Raw genomic sequence first — 17,960 nt, 5'->3', positions numbered from 1 at the left:
TGATGCTGCCCTTTAACATTCAAACCATATAATACAGATCTTTCCTTGGTTTCACGAACTTAATTTACTACAAATGGTTTAGCTGATGATAAAAAATATATAAATATAATTCCTTTCATTGTCATGCAGGTGGGTCCCTCCCCCCTTGCCAACCGCACAAAGCCCTGAGCATGTGAAAGAAACTTCTTCCACATATGCTGCAGGTAGAAGCAGGGTAAGATGTCTTCTCAATCTCAACTTCTCAACATATTCCATGGGCTGCATATACCATACTTCTGCATAGGAAGAATTGATGCAAGTAGTTTCTCATATAATGTGACTCTGTAATGGGAAATATACTGATAAACATCCCGCGCCCATCTAGCGTGTGGAAGTAGAACGGTCTTTGACAGATCCACAGCGAGATGAATTTGAGGATATGTTGAGGGCATTAACCTTGGAAAGGAGTCAGATAAAAGAGGCCATGGGTTTTGCTTTGGATAATGCAGATGCAGCAGGGGAGGTAATTAGCTTTTTGTTTCTTTTCCATGGATGCAAGCTTTTATGAAATTTGAAATTCTAGGTATGATTTTATAACTTAGGTTAGAAAGTCCAAACACTGCTTCTGCAAGTGTCTAATGTTTTGATCTTTTTCTCACTAAGAGCTCCCTGATGTTGGAGGAATTATTGAATCTTCACCTACCCTTTTTGTTTGTTTATTTTATGCAGGTTGTTGAAGTTCTTGCGGAATCATTAACGCTCAAGGAAACACCGATACCTACAAAAGTAGCCAGGCTTATGCTAGTATCAGACATCCTTCATAACAGCAGCGCTCCCGTGAAAAATGCTTCTGCATATCGCACGAAGTTTGAAACTAACTTACCTGATATAATGGAAAGCTTCAATGACTTATATCGTAGTGTTACAGGAAGAATCACAGCTGAAGCCCTTAAGGTAATGTTGCTATTGGGTTTTTTTTTTATGTGATTATCTGTGTTTATTTCTGAAAATTTTTAACATATCACTATTATTTAAATCATTATAGGAACGAGTTTTGAAGGTCCTTCAAGTTTGGGCAGATTGGTTTCTCTTTTCAGATGCATATGTGAACGGGCTCCGAGTTACCTTTCTTCGATCAGGGAACTCTGGTGTAATACCTTTTCATTCAATTTGTGGTGATGTTCCTGAAATTGAAAATAAAACTAGCACTGAAGATCAATCAGGAGGAAAACTTAACCAAGATGCTGCATTAGCAATGGGAAAAGGTGCAGCCATGAAGGAGCTCTTGGCTCTTCCTCTTGCTGAACTTGAAAGGCGCTGTAGGCATAATGGTGTCTCTCTTGTTGGTGGTAGGGATATGATGGTTGCTAGATTACTCTATCTGGAAGAAGCTGAAAAGCAGGGAGGCTCTGAACGAGATGATGAAGTAAGATATGGACAAAACCGGTCCAGTAGATTTTCAAGGGATGATGATGGCTGGCATGCGAATAATGCTCAGAGTAGAGACATTGACATTGTCAAAGAAACACTAAGCTCTTCTAAATGGAATCGAAATGGTGAAGAAAATATTGGGGAAAATGAAGAAGGTTTTTCAGATTCAACTCATCATTCTACCCGGCCTGAGGCAAGAGCTTATTCAAGAAAGTCTGATCGTATTTTGCCTGATTCCAAATGGAGCCGTGATGATGATGCCAGCAGTGAGGAAGACAAGAAAAGTTCTCTTGGTTTAGGCTTGGGTTATTCTTCATCTGGAAGTGAAAATGTTGGGGGTATTGGAAGGACAGATGATGCTGAGGTGACTACTGAGTCTGACATTTTTGCTCACCCTGATGCAGGCACGAGTGAGGAACACAGGTGATAATTATTTTTAATCTTTGACTTCACAAATTAAGGAACACGAGTGAGAAACTTTTTTTTGGATTGTGAAGTATTTTATTGAAAGAGTCCTTAATTTTTATTTTTTTGGCTTCCTCAGGCAGAAACTACGTCGTTTAGAGGTTGCTGTAATCGAGTATCGTGAATCTCTTGAAGAAAGAGGCATAAAAAGCTTGGAGGACATTGAAAGAAAGGTTGCAAGTTATCGTAGAAAGCTTCAATCTGAATACGGCTTATTAGGTTCATCAGAGAGTAGCAACAAGCAGTTATCTCGTAAGTCATAATTCTACTAGTCTTGTTATGTGTTATGATATTTTCACATGAACTTTGGATTGATCATCATCTACTACATTATTGTTGTGCTGTATGCGTGCTTTTTAACTGCTTTGATCTTAAACTTATATTAGATCGAACTTATGATAAGAGGCAAAATTAGGGAAACCTTAATTTATTACTAATGCTTTTTAAGCGGGGACATTTTTTTTTTGGTTTGTCTGGTTCGTTTAAAATTTTATGTAGTTTTTTTATCTGGTAAAAGTTGACTTGATCATGGATGGTACTGTTGCTGCTTGTAAGATATTTACCATGTAAACTGTCTGTAATGATGCACTGATTCATTTTATTGAACTGTTTATATGTACTAATTATATTTTATGTGGAGATGTTGCTGAAATTTTTATGAAGATTTAATCCATAAAAATTAATCCTTCATAATGCTCATAATAGTTACATCCTACTGATAAATTAATACATGTTCATATGCAAGTAAGAGAGCATGGCTTAAAGCTGAAATACAGCCAAACAACTTTCTCAACTTATCTCAGCTTAGAGCAGCATATCTTATTCACCAACCAATCTGTTTAACCTTAAAACAGCTTACGATCAATCCCTTCTCAAATTCATGAAGCTCTTAGAATACTTTATTTTGAATAATTCGAGATGGTTGGCCATATGAATTTCGGCCTTGCAGAGCTTTATGTTGATATCAAGCTGAAATCTGATAATTTTCTCATTGCTTTTACTAATCAATGAAATCTTAAATTGTAGATAAAACATCGGGGAGGAAGGAGAAACGAGATGATGCCTCTGATTCTTCAAGGAAGCGCCAGCGGAGCAAGAGCCACAGCCGAAGTCCTTCAAAGAAGCTTTCTTCCAGGGAAAGGGATGAGGCCGATAGAGATCGCGACCGGCACAGAGAGAGAGACAGGTTTCATGACACTGAAAGTAAGAGGGAGAGAGAGAAGAGTGGAAGCAGAGAGAAGGATGACCATGACAGTGATCGGAGCAGAGATCGTCGAAGAAAGGCAAAATGAATCAATTCTGAGCAGTCCCATCCTCAAATTTTATGGCGATTTCAGATGTTGGATTGTTTTCCATAGAACTACTTGAAAATCCTATATGCTGGGTTTTGATCAGGTAAAAAAGAGGAGCTTTCCAGGCTATTTAAGAAAAGATGAACGAGCGAGTGGCTTTGTTTTCTTAGGAATTCTGTCAAATTATGTGAAATTTTATTGGAATATATACAGTTATCCGCACCTTGTATCCATAACAATGCCTGTCATCTTACAACTGATGCAATTGATTCAAAAATTTTACAAGGTAAGAGTAGAGCTGGAATTTTGATCTTCTCTTCCTGCAAATGGCAGCCTTCTCATTTTCTTATCCAAATGATGTTGTGTTAAGAAACCTTCCGAAGTATTCTACAAGTTTGCGAACTCCTTTATATTTCTAGTCCAGTCTAAGTGTTCTGAAAATTTAGGTATCTGTGACTGTCTGCGTTGAGAGTAATTATTAGGTGCGGACACCGCGCTTAGAGATGCGTTTGAATACTGCTTAATTTATGTTTAAGTTCTGCCTACGTTATGCGTATTTATTGAGTATACACTGTGTATTGCAGTAAATAAACAACAAATATTTAATTGTGCGGATTTGCTGGTTATTTACTGTGTATCAATAAATACGCAGAGTGTAAGTAGAATATACACATAGTGTAAGTAGAGCTTATGCAGTGCATCCAATAATATGGACATATCTCTGGGTGCGGTGTTTGCACCTAATAATAACTCGTGTTATGATGCTTTGAAGGCTTAATAGATAAATCAGTAAGTAAATGCAATGCCATATGAAAAGATGTTATGAATTACACAAAATATCACATGTCAATCAGATTGATGAGTATGTTGCATTCTTAAAAGCGGCTGAATTTGTATTTTTATTTGGCAAATGAGTTGATACAATTATTGTGGATAAATAATAATAATAATAATAAATTAATAATAATAATAAATTTGATTAAGATTTTATTTGGTACATTTTTTTTTATAAAAAAGTACTTTAGAAAATGGAACTTTGATGTTACACATTTTAAATTTAATTTAAGGCTTTTTATGAAATGATTTTTTTATTGTTTTATTTTTTTAGTACAATTATAACATTTTTTTGCCGTTATTTTTTCATTACTTACAACAAAATTTTTACTAAGAAATTAATTTTAATAACAATTTTAAAAAAAATTATTCTCTACCTTATATTCACAATAAAAAAACTATATTTTGTTCCCCACAGACCCTAAATCAATCCAAAGAACATCAAATTCACACCCACTAAATACAATCCTCAAACCTATGCCATCTAAAAAATAGAAAAAAAACAAAAAAAAAAACCCTAACGGGGGCCAATGTTTGTAATGTCCAGTTGAATCAAGTTTTAATATAAATGTTGATCTAGCTAGTGTTTCGAAAATAAATATAAGGTTTTAGTCTGATGTAACTAATGCTTTTTATTTATATATCAAAAGAGAATTTTCTCAATTATAAATTTTATTTATTTTCTCAAAAAGTTTTTCTAAAATAAAATCTGGTAAGAAAAATACATTTTTTTTGGAAAAATATTATTTTAAATGACTACTTTTTTATTACTAAAAAAGCAGAAACAAAACTGTTTCAAATAAAATCTAGCTTCCAAACAGCTCTCTTTCTTACTGCTTCTCATCCCAAAATGAAGCCAAAAGCAAGCATTTAAAACAATATAGAGCTAAGGCAGATAGAGCACATGACCCACCCTCACTAACACAATTAATTAACATTCATGATATTAAGCTCATCTTAATATAATTTATATCAGAAAATGCACAAACATTTTTATTTGATCTGTTAAACAAAATAAAATTCCCCATATTATTAGTTCTTGCAATCTGTACTTAAGCCTGATAGAATAATGTGCATGACATAGCTTACATATTGATCATAGCTTACATATTGATCAGGAAAATTTTCTTTCAAATCATCAGTTTCGTTTGGAATGGCTTTCTTATTGTTTAAAATAGTTTTTTAGTACTAAAAAACTGTTTTTGAAAGAATTAAGAAAGCTGTTTCAAACAAAATCTAAGAATTCTTCAGAAAATATCACAAAAAGTTCAGCATTTTTTAAGCATCAAATTTGCTGAAATGTAATATAAAATGCATGAACTAAAAGGATGCATGCTCAGATAAAGTTGGCATTGGACTGCCTGAAAGGAATTGCTTAATCAGTAAAAGAGCTTGTTTTGGCTTATGGAGGGGAACCTCATGACCAGCTCCCCTTACTGTTACTAGAGTTAGTCCTTTGTATATTTGGGTCCATCCACCAACCTGTTTCAGAGAAATTAGAAATTTCTTCTCAATATTGGCATCCTAATTTGTATAGTTGGTGTAAAATTGAAATGGGATGACTATCATTTGACTAATATACACCTCAGAACCAATTTACAATGCACAAACTTGTGAAGGATTGACTATAAAAGATGAATGGTTAAAGATCCACAAATGAGGAAGTCTATTTCCAGTCTTGATGTGGATTGTAGCATTTCTAAAAGCTATGGTGGCAAGAAAAATACAAATCAAACTTTGAAAACTTGATTATTTAGAAAATGATGTGATCCAAATGCTAATGCAAAAATATTTTGATTATTCACCCCTAAATTTTTTTTGCGAGCTCCGAAAATTCGTGCCCCAGGCTCTCTGTGGACCCCTTTCTTTTCCTCCTGGGTCATCGAGGAGAGTTTTAGCATTTTAGTTAGCAGGTAAATTTTTAGAAGGCATATTGGGTTTCGAATAAGACATTACCCAGAGATTTTACTCTCATTTTGTGAGGACTTTATGATCTGAGTTTAAGTTTCCTATAGGCGCAAGCCCCTATAGTTAATTACCCCTCTCGATAACGAGAGAGAACTTTTAATTAAGGCTGCTCATCGAATAGGTACATAGTTCCATAGATACATAATATCTAGCGTATAGTAGCAACATGATTTGGTATTTGAAAGTTTAATATTTAAAATGAGAAATTTTATCATCTTGCACTTAAAGCAGATGGTGGGGGAATGATGATGAACCCGATCAAGATCCCATGGTTCCGTCGTCCCGGGCCATCGTGGTCCCTGATCTACTTAGTCGGAGGAGGTAGTCGACCCAACCTGATAGAAGGATCATTGTCGGCAACCATGGGTTGCTTCATCTAAGAGTACCTTGTAGATCTGGAGTGAATATTTGTTTAAGGGGACAAGTCTGAATCCATCTTAGCTAATAGAGGGCTTTATGCCCTATCGATTATATCATATTAATATGTGGGCTCTGACCATGACAATAATTTAGTGGTGCCATTTGGTGGCAAAGCCACTCGGTTCAGAGGATTCCGCTCATAATTGTTTACCTGTGATGCAATTTGGAGGTGAAACTATCGGCTAGAGGACACGTTCCACATCATTGTTGATAAGAGACTGTTTGAGAATGAATCTTAGTGATATTCTCGACCAGACATTAACTCTTTGTGAGTGAAGTAATTTCCAGATTTGTCCACCTCAGCAAATTATTGCGGAGGGTGGATGGATTTCACTTTAGGAGTTTGATGATTTATTTTATTTAAAATTTTTAGGCTTTAGTATTTTTGGAATTTTAAATTTTTATGGGTATTTAGGAATTTGGGAGGTATTTTTAAATATTTGGGGTCCCCTCCGGTTGAGATTTACATTCAACACGGCCGTCATCCGAGTATTTATTGGCTATTTTATTTTTTATCAATTGAACCTTGTCGACGTTGTCTACTTGCTAACAGAGGATCGGGTTCGTTGTTAACTTTATGCCTTTATTAATATTTTTTTTTTGTTATAGACCTTGAAAGTCTAATATGAATATATTAAAATAAATATTTCAGTCGACGTCATGATTGTATATTTGTTAGATAGTTCAAGTCGTATCGACTCCTATTTGCTCATATAGAAGGATCGGGCTTAAACTTAAGTTTGTTGTTTGACCCACACAGCATCCTCAGACGTCACGTGTTAATTTCGCATGTCGATCATCCACTTCGACTATTTTCACTTGATTTGTCTACGAGGGGCTCTCTTAGGCTAATTCGATACTCTGATCGCAATGACACAGTCTATTTGTCAATCCAAGGTCATTTTACTCTTCTAGTGACATGCCACGTCGATGAGCGTGTCACTTAATTCGTTGATTTTGCATTTGTTTGCGCATATATTGATGTAGGGGTTAACAATTTTTGTGAAAAAAATGATAATAACTAATTTAGAAGAATTTGTAAAACAAACCTGGCCATCATCGTACCAAGCATGCCAGGGAACGACAGTTGGAAGCTTGAGTGCATCCACACTATACCTGGTGGATGTTACTGGAATTACTGAATCTGTATCTCCGCTGGATCAAACAAAGCTTGCATTATTGTTACAGGAAAAATAGGATTCCCATTCATAAAAAAATCAATCTGACTATTACATCTAAACAAAGGAAAGGTATAAACACAAAAAAATTAAAAAATTAAGACAGAATAGAGAGAATGCACTTTTTTTTTCTTCAAATCTTCATTTCCCATGATTGTAAGAAATGAATGATAATATATGATAATTGGTGTTTTAGTCGCATCATGACCAATCGTTAGTAATTCCTATGTCGTAAGGCCACATTCATAATAGCATTTTAGCATGCAGAAGAAGCTCAACTGTTCTTCATAGAAAGCCAAAGGAACTAGCTAGACAATTTATTTTTCTGATGAAGTCATCATTGATGGCAAGCAAGAAGTTTGGGAATCACCTGAACATCCAAATTTGAAGTCCATAATCTATAAGTTCCTTATATATTGGCAGGATAGAATTATTGGAATCCTTCCAGTTTTCATTAATAATGTCACTGCAACAAGAGAAAACAATCCAGAAAAAAAATTCCTGAGATTTTTAATAATCACTTAGCAAAATTAGTAATAAAAATCAAGCAAGGAAAAATTTTATCAAAAAAGGGATAAAAGAAGGTAAAAGGATAGTTGCATATTCTTCTCTTCATTGATGCCTAATAGTGATTTCGAATTCTATATCCACTAATGGCATATGTGCGCTAAAGAATTGTTGCAACATGCCACAAAACAAAATTGAACTGTTATGCCACTTAATATCATAAGGAAAATGTTTAGAATGTCATCAACTAATCCTAGTCTGGAACTCATCACCCAAGAACATGATTACAGGACACCATTTTGCAAAAAATTATGACTAGTGAGGAGTTGGTGGAACCCAACCAAAAAAAAAAGGATGATATTGCATTGGATTGCGTTTAGTGTTCTGGATAAATGAAACTTGTTGAGACAATTATCAATGATATCGTATATTTCAAATAATCAATAAAACCAAAAACACTGCAGAAAATTTCATTTACAGCATATTTTTTAGAATGAGAGTTTGCTCTTTGCATCATTTGGTTTAATGGATTGTTATCTGCGTTTACAATGTTGTATTCTGTTAGGAAACACTAGTCAATCTCCAAATTATCTTTTGCTGATCTTGAATTTCAGCAAGGCGCGAAAATAGAAATTGGAATAATTTGAAGGAAACAAAGTGGGAACACAATTAAATTGATAATACTAGGTAGAAACACACGAGATACAATGGATCTTCAATCAGAGAGGAAGATTCGTCTCTTCAAACTCTTTAGACTCCGCTAGAGTCTAATACAACAAAGAACAACCCAATATTCAACAAAATGCTCGATGCCCTAACCCAAAAGGTAATCACTAAATAGCCATACTTTCAAATTTACCTCCTAAATCCCTCTTAATCATAGCAGTAGGTCCCCACGTGTTGGGCAAAAACACAGGGAGGCGGAACTCTATTCCGCCTTGTGTAGAAATAGGCCGGTCTAATGTTCGGTCTAACAATACCTCCCCCCTCCCAAAGACCCACCTTGTCCTCAAGGCGTAAGGATGAAAACTGATACTTCACCCTCTCGAACGGTTCCCAAGTGGTGTCATAGACGGGTAGGTGCTTCCATTTGATTAGTACTTAATCCCTCCCTCTCCCTATGACACCCATTTCAACTCCAGTGGTTCTAACATCACCTCTAGATCCTCCATCAGGGTCACCAGTAACTCTAAGTTGTGGGCTCAAAAAAATTTCTCGCTCTGGCCTCTCTGCGTCGTCTCTTTATTTTTTGTGTTTGCTTAAGTGATGCGTAGGCATGGAGAGTTTTAACGAGTTTAAGTTCTGGGGTAAATTTTCAGAAGGCAGATTGGGTTTATAGATAAGATACTACCCAGAGATTTCACCCTCATTTTGTGAGGACTTTATAATCTGAATTTTAATTTCTTATAGGAACAAGCTCCTATAGTTAATTACCCCTCTAGATAAAGAGAGAGACCTTTTGATTAAGGCTAATCGTGGGATAAGTTCTGAGTACTAAATGTATAATGACAAGTTTAGATGTTTGAATTTGATTTTCTGATTTAAACCTTATCAACATAAACTTAAAATAGGTGATGGGGGGAATGAAGGTGAGCCTGATCAAGATCCCACGGTTCCGTTGTCCTGGGTTGTCATGGTCCCTAGTCTACTTAGTCAGAGGAGGTAGTCGACCCAACCTGATAGAAGGTACTTTATCGGCAAGCGTGAGTTGCTTCATCCAAGGATATCTTGTAGATCTAGGACTGCGTTTGTCTAAGGGGATATATCTGAATCCACCTGAGCTGATAGAGGGCTTTATGCCTATTGAATATATCCTATGATTCATTACTTAAGGGTTTGACACCATTAGGGAGCATATGGGCTCTGGCCGTGATTGTAATATAATGGTATCGTTTTGCGGTAAAACTATAAGATCAAAGGGTACGTGACATGTCTCTACTGACAAGCGACTATTTGAGGATGAATCTTAATTATACATCCAACATGACATTCAGTTTTTGTGAGCTGAGGTTAATTTTTGATTTACCAAACCCGACAAACAGTTGCAGAAGGGGGATGTATTTTAATTTTTAAGTTTTTAATGATTAAATTTTCATTTTAAGGCTTTAGGCTTTTACTGGTTTTGAGATTTAACCCCTCCGGTTGAGATTTATATTCAACACGGCCATCATCGGGGTTTAAAAGAAGTTGAATTCACTTTAAATTTATGTATTTTGTTGTGGTGTTCACGAGTATTTTGAAAGACAGATTCCCCTTCGGTTGAGATTTATATTCAATACGGCTATCGTGGTTCGGCAATGTGTAAGATTTCATTTATCATACATTGGCAGTGCATTTGAGCTTATTTTTTCTTCTGCATATTATCATTTTCCCCTGATTCAACCTATAAGAGTATACTCCTGCCGCAAATGCGTTGCACGATGCACCAGGAGTCCATCTATCGTTTGTAAGTAAATTGACTTATTTGGCGTGATGACCTGGTGTTGCGCTACGAGCCATTTACTACTTGGTGCAGGTAATGCAACTTTCGTTGACAAATGGCAATCATTCAAAAGTCACTAACTAGCACGTGTAGGTAGACTATATTAAGCACAAATTCTCCAACATTGCCAGCAAGCGGCTTGTAGTGTAGTGCTATGGGTTACTCATTACATCTTATAGGCGAACTATCATGTTATGCAAGCTTTGTTGGATTAGTTTGTAGGCTATTAGCGGATGTTAGAAGTCATTTATTGTCGTATGCAGGTGGATTACAATCAGCGTATACTTTCCAACATCATCGTTAGGTGAGACTATTACATTCATTTCAAATCTTTTGTCACTGCCCTTAAATGCTTGCATTTATCACGTGCTTATTACTCTTGCCTATAGATAGTGTGTCATTCTCATTGCAGCCTCCTTATTTATGCTTGTAGGGTATTCATCATACTTGCAATATGTCATCTATAATGTAACATATTTGGAAGAGATCATTAATAGACTTACTGTTAATTCCAATATCTTTAATTTATCCAATTTCTAGTCCTTATATAGAATTTGTTTCGCCAGAACCGCCATTTTTAATGTAATCACAATTCTACAAATTTTCTAACTAGGGACCAGTGATAGCTGCAGTTGTTTGGCACAATGGAGTGTTACATTCAACTTTCTCTACTTTAGCATTTTCTAGGCTGAGGTGATATATTATTCTAGTCTTTTACTTTTACATTCAACTTTCTCTACTTTAGCATTTTCTAGGCTGAGGTGATATATCATTCTAGTCTTTTACTTGTATGAATTTCTCAGCCTTTTCAAGCACTTCAAGTGCCTCGTCCTGCCATTCAAACTAACTTGTGTTTTGTACAAGTATTTTGTATGAGAAAAATACACCTACAAAAACAATGCTCTCCTCACAAGTTTAGAAGTTAGTGAGTGAGAAAGATACATTCTCTTTTTCAATAGGTTCAAGGTAGTAAAAATATCACCCTCATAATGATATTTAACATGTACTAGTTAGTTTTGATTGATGAAATATACGATTTAAATTTGAGTATTTTAAAGAGCTATTGTATATCATTAAATCACAATTATAACTACGTGGGGTCCTTTGATTATTTAAAATTTCGGCAGCCTTCCGATGCCCCCTCACCACGAAGGGAGGTTAGGAGGGCATTTTCTCTCTCTAGTCCACTAAGTCGGATAAGATTCAACGACCAAGAGCTTCGGGGGAGCAAATCGACCTCGAAATTGGACTTCAAGTCTTTTGATGGCTTATCATACATATGATTTAATTTTAAAATACTTATTTTTATTCCCCAAAGTCCCGCTCCCTCTTCCAAGTAGTACACACCCCTCATCCTCTCAAACCCGTAACAAAACCCATCTCAAAACACTTGGCTTCCTTCCTAGCCTCACACCATTAGGTACCAACTGCTCCAACCGGCAAGCCCCTCTATTCATGCATCACAAAAACCGACACTGACCACACCCTAATCGCCTCTCTCTCATCTCCTTCCTTAACTGACCACCTACCGCCTTAGCCACCACTGACTACTCCCAACCTTCGTCTACCTTTGATTAGCCATAAGGTGTCGGAAACCTCCCAACTTCGACCCCAAACCAACAACAATCTCCCAGCTTTAGAAAACCATAGATAACCGCCCTAGCCTCCGACCCACTCGCTGTCTCCATATCTTCATCTCTTTCTCCTTCCCTCTATCTCCCTCTTTCTCTCATTAAAATCGAAAGAGGACATTTTCTCTCTCCCTCTCTAACCCTCTCTCCATCTCTCTTTTCCTCTCTTTCTTCCACACTCTCCCTCCAACTTTCTCTCTAAATCAATGTTTAAAATTGCCTAATCGGGTATTAAGGCATTTTTCGTTCGTGAGGCGAGGCGTAAGCCTCAAGGCTTTTTGAGGCATAAGCCTCAAAATCAAAAAATTACGTAAACATAAAATGATAAATTTTGTATATACTAATGAGTAAATAATATATAAAACATAAAAATGCACAATATATGAAGTGAAATCAAAATATCCTAATAATAAGACAGCATCAAATATAGTTGAACTCAAACTCCATCTTTCCCAAATCACAGTATTCTTTTCATTAACTTTAATTAAAAATAATTATAATTAATTAAAAATTAATTATAATCATTTATTTAAAATCAAATATAATTAATAATAATAAATATAATTAATTAAAAATATTTATAATTTAAAAAGATTAATTAACACTAATTACATCTCTCCCTCCCCTCTCTCTGTAATTCGACAGATTTGCGGGATTTGGCCGGATTCAGGCTAAATCCAGCCAACGATTTCGGTGCGTGCGTTAAATCCCGGCGATGGTTAAATCCCGGATTAAGGATTTACGGCTTAATCCGGTATTTACTAAATCCCTCGTTCGGCAGATTTACGGGATTTCGGCCGGAGAAGCGCGCGAGCAGGGAGAAAGTTACCTTCACTTCCAGCGAGCTCTTCTGCTTGCTTCCGATCAAAAGGTAGTAACTTCCGATCCGAGAGGAAGGGAAGTCGTCCAAGGGAGCAAAGTCGAACGGCTAGGGAGGATGCGGAGAAGCGACGCAAGGGAGAAAGTTATCTTCACTGCAAGCGAGCTCCCCGTTGTTGGTTCCGATCAATATTCCGATCCCGACAGGAAGGGAAAGTCGTCGAATGGAGTGAAATCGAACAGCAATAATGGAGCCGGAGGAGAAGCGAGCTCCGGTCGTTGCTTTCGATCCTAATGACGTAACTTCCGATTCGCACAGGAAGGAATGTCGGAGGAGCGAAGTCGTTCAGCCACGGAGAGGCGGGAGAAGCCACGTAAGGGAAAAGGTTACCTGCACAGCTAGCGAGTTCCCGTTGTAGCTTCCGATCGAAATGTCGTAACTTCTGTTCCGATCGAAAGGAAAGTCGTCGGACGAGCAGAGTCAGAGAGGGAAAGATCGAGAGAGGAGAGCTTGTGCGAGCGAGTCAGAGTGAATCGAATCCCTTCCTTCGGCTCTTTTTACGACTGCCAGAGAGATCGTGAGAGATTTGATGTCGTCGTGCGAGCCTTATGCGTAGATCATGGGAAAATAAACGACGTCGTGCTGAATTCGGCGCCGGACAGGTATGTTATTATTTTTTTTTTCTTTTGTATACAATTACGAGTCAACAGTTTGTGAAGAATCAATATTGATATCTAACTACCACTAACCAAATGATGATGGATTTACGGAAGTCATTGTTTCTAACTTCAACTCTATTTAAGTCTCAACTCAAAAAAGAAAAGCTTCCTTCTGGAGCTCAACAACAAAATATCAATTTAATAGAAAGATACAATAGATCCAAACTAGATAATTTGAATAGGATAGGTAATGGTAATGTTTAAGGTCTTCACTAAGCCATAAAAACATCAACTTTCAGTTCAAAATTTTATCACCATCACAGTCATCGTCCAACTTGTCTTAAACTTGATTTTGCATGAAAATGGAAGAAAATCTTGACTTATGAGTCCAGTCTATGAAACTAGAAAATATTTTAGAATCCATGCTAATTAGAAAAAAAAACGTTGAATAATATTAAAGAGTATGCAGTATTACGCAGCCCTTGGAGTAACAACTGCAAAAGAATTTCTCCGTATTTAAATAATAAATGCTGAAAACAGAAATGGCACTGCGAATTTAGCTAAAAGAAAGACTATATGCAGATGAACATAAACGATTGAATTGAACGAATAAGGTGGCCTAAAAATTGGAAACCAAAGCTTTCCCTTCACATATGATGGACAATGCAACGCATATTACAGCTGAAAACAGTTCCATCAAATAAAGTTAGCAGTTACTCGCAGCAGAGTATGAATTCTTACTTGCAAGTATCCCACTTCGATGGAGCAAAAGATGGATCAACATGAATTGCTTTTTGAACTTCCGGCAAGTTAAAATAAACCCTTGAGTGTTTCTCGGTGCATGGATCATACTTTTCAGACATCTTCCCAATCTGCACGAAAATAGATTACAAGTTGAAAGGTAATTAACTATGCTTCTATCAGAAATACTAAATAACAAAGCTAAATTCACACAACCAAATTTTCTGTCACTTTAACAAAAGTCTAATAAGGCCAAGCCCTCAAATTCCAGAGCAGCTAAAATGCTGATACTTACTCTCATTCTTTTCAGCAGCTTGTTCCTCGAAAAGGTACCGCTACCGGTGCAGGAAGGAGTGAAGATGCTATAGGGATCAATATTACCAAGCTCATCTGAAGCAACATCAAGAATACGTTCACATTCTTCCGATGTATGCACAAAGGAATCATGGTCACATAAATTGTTTAATAGCTTGAATGTTTGATCTGATATCAAACCAGCAGCCCACATAAATTGGAAAACCCCAAAATGATCATAGAAATCATCAGTTACAGCATTTCCAACCTGTTTTTCACCGTCGATTAAAGCTTCAATATGCTATCTTTTTGTAATTAGAATGGAAGGGAACTACTCTGAACAACAGATGCTCTTAAATTCATACCATATACCCTTTTAGATTAATTGATGTCTCTACTGTCAATTGATGATACCTCACAATGGCTTGGGCCAACTGAGGAACATAATGTCCTACGACAAGAATTACATTGACCATTGAATGTTGAGCTTGATTAGTTATGAATAACCAAAATTCACTAAAGAAGTGATCGTTTAAACATATTGAAAGTCCATATGAGGAGCATAAGGATTTAAATATTGGTTTACCTGCATAGCTTTCTCCAGTTAAATAAAAATCACGCCCCTCATATTGAGGAAACTGCTTAAACCATTTCTTAAGAAATTCCAGGGAATCCTTAGCTGCAGAAAATTAGATCCATATGACAGAAAATAAGTGAAACTTGTTCAAATGGAGAATGTAAAATAAAATTAGAACTTAAAGTGCTACCTGTACTTGCATCTCCATTGTTCCACACATCATCTGAATTATTAGAATATGAAAAGCCAACACCAACTGGGGAATCAAGGAACAGAATGTTGGCCACTGCAGGATGGTATAAAATCCACTGATTTTGAGTCAATATGGTAAATGAAATCATACAAAATTGTATATTTGATACACTTATACTGAAAAGAAAATATGACTGGCATTTGTAAAGGAAGTAAGAGCAGCAAAGAAAGGATTATTAATTTAACGACGATTCATGGAAAAATTCATTGAATAACAAATTTTGGGCTTTTCTGTTTTAAAGAATATACTAACCAAAAGTTGCATTGTTTTAAATTAGTTAAGCACTTGACCCTCCAAACAAGATTGAATCCTCTTGCTTTATCTTTCTAGGAATGTAAAAATCAAAATAATAAACAAAATAAAAATTGAGAACTTCTCTTTCTTACCTTGATTCCATGAATACGGATTCAAATAAATCCCCTTTCCATCTGCAGTGACATGAAAAGGCCCCAACTCCTCTGCCAGTCCGTAAGCAATTGAGGAGCATCCCGGACCTAAAAGAACAAATGTTTCATCCATTATAATTTATAACCTCATGCACAGACAATAACCTCACATGGCATGCCAGTGATATTTGAATTGTTTTATTGTCGTTTAACTTTTGTTTTCAATAACCAAAAAAATATGTTCGGATGATTCACTTATTTGCTATAAGCTGAAACAAGAATAAGAAAATATTATTGACAGACAAAAATAGAAATACGTTATTATTATAGTTAAGTCTATTTAATTTCTAACTAAGAATCAATAATCCTTATTTCATATTCTTTGATATTAGTTAATTAAATGTTCCATAATAATCATTACTTAATAATAACTTACTTGGTTAATTAATATTTTCATTATATATATATTCATAGTAAAGATCAATTAATGTTTTAATTATACAAGCTTTAAATAATTATCTTAATCAAAATTCCAATTAATCATAATTAGTTGATTATTATTATTAGTAATTAATTATCCCATTATTAATTACCCTTAATAGAATTATAACTTCAGTGTGCTTAATAAAATCCTAATTAAAACCTATTTAACATAAGTAAATTATTAGTTATTGATAATTGGCCAATTATGTGTTTATTATTTATGGCAAGTTTAATTATAATAATTAATACTAGTAAAATATTACAACAACAACAAAATCAAGCCTTTATCCCACTAGTGGGGTCAACAATATGAATCATTTTTCTCCATTGTGTCCTATTAATAGTCAAATTCTCATTCATAACTAGTAAAAAAGTCATTTCTAATATTTTTTAACTAAGTCTTTTTAGATCTATCTCAACCTTTCTTAATAGGCCAAATCAAATACATCTAGTCTCCTAACCGGGTTATTGGAAGACTGACATTTTGTGTGACCAACCCATCTAAGGCGACTCTTTTTAATTTTATTTATCACTAGAGCTACTCTAACATTTTTCACATATATACACGTTTCGCATTCTGTCCCTTAAGAGTAAAACCACTCATCCACCTGAGCATGCTCATCTCTGCAGCACTTGACTTAATTTTATGCTTCTCTTTTAATGGTCAATATTCTGCATCATAAAGCGTTGTAGGTCTCACCACCATCTTATAAATTTTTTTCTTAAGTTTGAGGGGTACTTTTATATCACACAATAGGCCCAATGCAACCTCCACTTCAACCATCCAAGTTGAATACCACTAACAATATCACCATCTATTTCACCATCACTTTGAACAATAGAACCGAGACATCTAAATATTAATGGAACTAAATTAAAATATTAAGAGCATGGCCAAGTGTGGTTGTAATGAGTTTTTTTTTTTTCATATAAACTGCTTGGGATGATATATTAACTGCTTGGAAATTTTTATAGGATAGCCTTGCAGGAGAGTCTAGAATTTACAGCTTTCTATTAAGGTAATTATTTATAATATTAGTTTGAATTGTGAAAGTGTCTTTGAGTTGGGATATCCTTATCCAACTCGAATTACAAAAGAAGAAGGAGGCTCAAGAGGGAGAGTCTTCTTTCATTTGGAAGATTGAGTTCGGATGGCTTTTAGATATCCAAAGAGAAAAGGCAATACCACTCCAAGGGAAAATTGTCTCTTCGTTTGGATATTCAAGCCAAGACGAATCCAAGGAGTCCAAGGAGGATAGATCCAATGAGGCTAAGGAGAAAAAGTCCTAGAAGGCTGATGAGCTGAAGACCCAATATCCCACTCAAAGTGATTTGCGTCATTCATAGGTGTAGAAATCTGGGTCATTGGCAGTGATGCCCGGCCACTTTATTTTCTGCAGACCCTGATTTGTAATTAAGGGCAGTTTGCCTATGGCTATTTATTAATTTATTTAATTATTTTGATGTGTTTTATTTATAAATGATTGCCTCTAGGGTTGTTTGTTTTTCTTAGTTTATTAGCGATTTGCATGTCGCTTTTGTTTTAGCCTGTATTTCGTT

The 17,960-nt window shown here is 35.6% G+C and overlaps 2 protein-coding genes across 3 annotated transcripts in view; one reads left to right on the top strand and one right to left on the bottom strand.

Annotated features, from left to right (window-relative positions):
• The window catches only part of LOC110113111 (protein RRC1), a 52,901-nt gene extending 49,407 nt beyond the window's left edge, over positions 1 to 3,494 (top strand). For both annotated transcript variants that reach the window (XM_020845541.2, XM_028697555.1), the window contains 6 exons: positions 130 to 214; positions 365 to 502; positions 709 to 933; positions 1,025 to 1,833; positions 1,955 to 2,127; positions 2,902 to 3,494. In XM_020845541.2, the coding sequence (XP_020701200.1) occupies positions 130 to 214; positions 365 to 502; positions 709 to 933; positions 1,025 to 1,833; positions 1,955 to 2,127; positions 2,902 to 3,167 (1,696 nt within the window). In that variant the 3' untranslated portion in view covers positions 3,168 to 3,494. The remainder of the gene's footprint in view (positions 1 to 129; positions 215 to 364; positions 503 to 708; positions 934 to 1,024; positions 1,834 to 1,954; positions 2,128 to 2,901) is intronic.
• A 1,487-nt stretch (positions 3,495 to 4,981) lies between these two features.
• On the bottom strand, positions 4,982 to 16,050 carry LOC110113110 (serine carboxypeptidase II-2). Its single transcript, XM_020845540.2, has 9 exons — positions 15,918 to 16,050; positions 15,469 to 15,564; positions 15,288 to 15,380; positions 15,067 to 15,152; positions 14,703 to 14,969; positions 14,408 to 14,538; positions 7,938 to 8,033; positions 7,439 to 7,544; positions 4,982 to 5,483 (listed from the first exon to the last, which is right to left on the bottom strand). The coding sequence occupies exons 1-9, from the start codon at positions 16,048 to 16,050 to the stop codon at positions 5,322 to 5,324; spliced, it is 1,170 nt and encodes a 389-aa protein (XP_020701199.1). The 3' UTR covers positions 4,982 to 5,321.
• Between the last annotated feature and the right edge of the window lie 1,910 nt (positions 16,051 to 17,960).

Source organism: Dendrobium catenatum, unplaced genomic scaffold (genome assembly GCF_001605985.2).
Source record: "Dendrobium catenatum unplaced genomic scaffold, ASM160598v2 fragScaff_scaffold_972, whole genome shotgun sequence".
Lineage (NCBI taxonomy): Eukaryota > Viridiplantae > Streptophyta > Magnoliopsida > Asparagales > Orchidaceae > Dendrobium > Dendrobium catenatum.
This window is presented reverse-complemented; position numbering and strand designations above follow the sequence as displayed.

Coding starts and splice junctions, on each gene's coding strand:
- LOC110113110 (XM_020845540.2), bottom strand. CDS start 16,050: ATGGATGAAACATTTGTTCTTTTAGGTCCGGGATGCTCCTCAATTGCT. Junction 15,565..15,917: donor TCCGTATTCATGGAATCAAG/GTAAGAAAGAGA, acceptor ACCATCCTGCAG/TGGCCAACATTCTGTTCCTT. Junction 5,484..7,438: donor CTTGGTACGATGATGGCCAG/GTTTGTTTTACA, acceptor TCTCTGAAACAG/GTTGGTGGATGGACCCAAAT.